Below are 3,708 nucleotides of genomic sequence, written 5' to 3' on the forward strand. Positions count from 1 at the left end.
GAACCCATTTCCAGGGTGTGGCATCTACGAATGCGGGAAACAAATTGGGTATTGACAAAGGGTTCTTGATGCTTGATTGAAAAACGATGGCGCAAGAGTAAAAATGAAATATTCCTGTGAGGGAGAGATTGGAAAAGAATGGACCAAGTGTGTATTATCGAAGGCCTCCAGCGACGACACCCAAACATGAGGACTTGGAGACAATTAGGTCAGCAATATGTCCATGGACACAACTTGAGCTTGTGATCAAATAGAGCTGCCAGTTTGAATGTATTCACATCACTGGACAGACAAACAAGTCGCCAGTTGGTAAATAATATCACAAGCGATAAATCAAACTAATGGTCGAGGGAGAAGAAAGATCTGAGCACTGCTGCATGTTGGGGTTAAAGTGATCACTACTAAATCGCGTCAAATTCTGGGTTGACGATGTGGATCAGTTACTCTGAACGCCGATTACTTTATAACCTAGTCCTCAGATTGCGATGATATACAAGTACACCACACAGGATCATCCATACTGACAATTGATGTCGACCGAATCGCGAACGCCAACCCTCAATTTGTGGATGCCGGACCGCTCCAAGCTTGTTCGTCTCCCTCGCAGAGCGAGTTTAATAAGTCATAGTTCTCTCCTGCTGGCTAACATCGACCGCGAAAAATTCGTCCCCAGGCTCCATTATTCCCAAATGTTGGTTAAAGTCGCAGAGCAGGAAATTCTCCGATGAAATTTACAACCATGCGATGCCCCCAAGTCGTCCTTTTAATCTCAATAAATCTCACGTGCACGTCAAGAGGTTGCACAGCTACTCGAAGGAAGCATGCCCCACGAGGACGCTGCCAATCGACGCCGCTAGTCTCCTGTTCACGGGGTAGTTCCCAGAGACCACGAAAATGACTGCTACCGCGATTGCAAACGACTTGCGATTCCAAAGGGATCCGATGTATCGTTCACAACTTGGTGAGTCTTGTAAGTGTTCAACGTCTGATGCTGGAACCCGTAGTGCTCAAGGATCTGATTGTCCGCAAAGTTGAAAGCGCGCTCCATGTGCTTGAGGCACCGGTCGGTAGCGTAATGACTGGTCCCGTCTCTGCCACACGGTTTGCAACCTACGAAATGTGTCACGAACGGCCATCGGTAATAGTCTGTACCACTATCAATACCGCCACCGCCACGCGAGCCCAATTCCATCAATTCCTCGAAGCGCTCCACAAGCATGACCCAGTAACCATGCAAGCAGTAGGAATGCTCCAAAAACACCTTCGATCCCCATCTCTCCTTGTTGGTCGCTAACAAGTAAACCAGCGCGCTCTGGTCATCTGCTTCAAACTCCGGCCGGCCGGCAAGCGAAGCCGTGAGAAGCTTACCCGCCTCTATTCGAACCGGGCCTTTGGGTCCCATCTGAGCCCACACCTCGAGAAGATCGAGTGACCACTGACAGTTGCGGAAGAGAAAGCTACCAGTGTTGAGCCCTAGCCAGCTCTTCTGGTCGTAAACCTCATCTTCAAGACCATGCAGAACCATATTGTAGCCCTTATACTTCTCAATAGGAATGTCGAAAGTCATATCGGTGAAGAGCGCATCCGAGTCCATCCACCAGATCCACTCGACCTCCGGGTGCGCCAGCAAAAGCTTCCGCAGCAGAGGCAGCTTCGCCCAAAATCCAGCCATTTCGATATCCAAATGCGCCATGTTGTAGAAGATGTCGATGTCGTGCAATCTGCAGTAATCAATCTTGTTCTTTAACGCCTTGAGAAGCTGAAAGTTTCCCACAGGATTCTCGCACTGCCTTGGTTGTGAGCCAGTGACTAGCAGCATTCGATCCTTGCCTTGGAGGTTCACGTTGGCGCCGGGGTGCTTCGATATCCACTTGGCGCGTTGCTCGTCCCAGTTGGTGATCGTAGGTCCTAGCTTGAATGGCACTTTCGGATCCCATTCCACGTCCGGTATGTCGTCCATGTCCAGAGTCAAATCGAGAAAGTGGGTTTTGTCGACGCCGCTGCCGATGGTACCGCGAAGAACGAGAATGGTCACGACCCCACACAATATCGTAATGCGCGAGTTGTGCAGCGTCTTCTGCAGCATCTTGCCACTGAAAAAACCCGTCCGCTCATTTGGCGCTGGATCGTTCCTCATGGTGACCGACTTTTAACCCTAAACTCGAGCTCCTTGGATCGCGAACAATCAGAATCTTCGCAACCAAGTCACTGCGTCAACAATATTATAGGCCCCCAAGTCGCCTCCACAAACAGAGACTGCTTGAATGCTACCAAAAACCACTAAAATGAGCAACCCACTGAGGTGACAAATGCGAAAGCCACCAGAGTCCCAAGCGCGCTTACTTGCGCCTCAAGCAAACAAAACGCATGCATCTAAAGGTCGCTGTTTCGACACGGCGATGGCGACGATCGGGCTTCGATCAAGCTTCAAACAAAAGACTTGCAGCGCATGTCATCGATTCCAGCCAGAGCGATCCAACTTTACCGATTCCTGTTCCATAAGTCCGTCTGCGAGAGATTGCGCATCTCGCCTAGCTTCTAAAAAATCTGGGACTTTGCAAAAGAACGATAGAACTCGTGTGTTGACGTCTGGCACTGAAACACAATGCAGCAAGCAGCTGCAAGACAGCTGTCCACGATCGACTGTAGCCTGCAAATGTGATAAACCTCGCGCGCAATGCAACACTTACACACACCCAGTTGTTATCAACAAAAAAATAAAAGTCGAACGCCCTCTTCACAACGCAGTTTGAAAAACTGTATTCTCCCTCCAGCGCAAGCACTACTAGCAACACCTGCGCAGCGGGAGCGGATGGGCAGTCACCATATACGATTCAGCGAAATGGGGGGGGGGGGGGGAGTAAGTTAGTGGTGGCCAATCTCGGAGGGGGTTCCCATGTGAATGCCCCCTCGCGTAAATGGAACCGCTTCGCTTGGCGGACTCCTTCTTTGCACCCGTGGCTCGATCTTCGATGAACTGTGAGGCTCATTCATTCGACCTCATTCGACCCCTCCTCCCCACTCCCTGCCTAGTCGGATGCAGCACTGATCGCGACTCACACTCAGTCTGGATATAATACATCGAATTGCACGCAGTCGCCGTCGTGAATTTCCACGTCGTCGAAGTGGGACTTTAGTTGCAGATGTGGTGGTGGTGGTGGGGACTTTGAATGCCCGGAAGCACAAGTGCTACTTCCGTGACTAACGATTGCGTCGTCGTCGTTGTCTAGGATGCCTTCGCTAGACGGTAGAAAAATTGGAGGGGAGTTGCGTAAGAATGAACGCAACTGGGTGGTGGCCCTAAACTCCGATTCAGTGATTGCGCAGTAAAAAGAATTATCTTTTGAAACACAAAGTAAAGCCCCGATGGGGTTTCTTCGGCTCCACATGCTCGCAACTCACGCCGACTTTTCGCTTTTTTGTGGGGCCCGCATACTAGTAGTGTAACTGCTGCTCGTTCTGCTGGGCGTCAACATTGCACTCCTATCATCTCTTTTCCACCAAATTCTTGACTTCACATGTGAAGCCCCTGAATCTCATATTTGGGACGTAGTTGGTGTTGGTGAGCCCGACAAGACTGCACCGAGATCAATGAAAGGCTCCAATGGTCACCAACTACCGGATTTCGGGAGGAGGATGGATGGTTCGACGTTGAGGTGGGGTGCATTTTTCTCAATCTTACCACCACCTGCGATGTTGACAACACCG

At 50.3% G+C, this 3,708-nt stretch overlaps 1 protein-coding gene across 1 annotated transcript; it reads right to left on the reverse strand.

Moving 5' to 3' along the window:
* Positions 1-240: 240 nt before the first annotated feature.
* On the reverse strand, positions 241-3,083 carry LOC112286110 (putative xyloglucan 6-xylosyltransferase 3). Its single transcript, XM_024527702.3, has one exon. The coding sequence runs from the start codon at positions 2,135-2,137 to the stop codon at positions 902-904; it is 1,236 nt and encodes a 411-aa protein (XP_024383470.1). The 5' UTR covers positions 2,138-3,083; the 3' UTR covers positions 241-901.
* Between the last annotated feature and the right edge of the window lie 625 nt (positions 3,084-3,708).

The sequence above is a fragment of the Physcomitrium patens genome, chromosome 8, assembly GCF_059467195.1.
Source record: "Physcomitrium patens ecotype Gransden chromosome 8, ASM5946719v1, whole genome shotgun sequence".
Lineage (NCBI taxonomy): Eukaryota > Viridiplantae > Streptophyta > Bryopsida > Funariales > Funariaceae > Physcomitrium > Physcomitrium patens.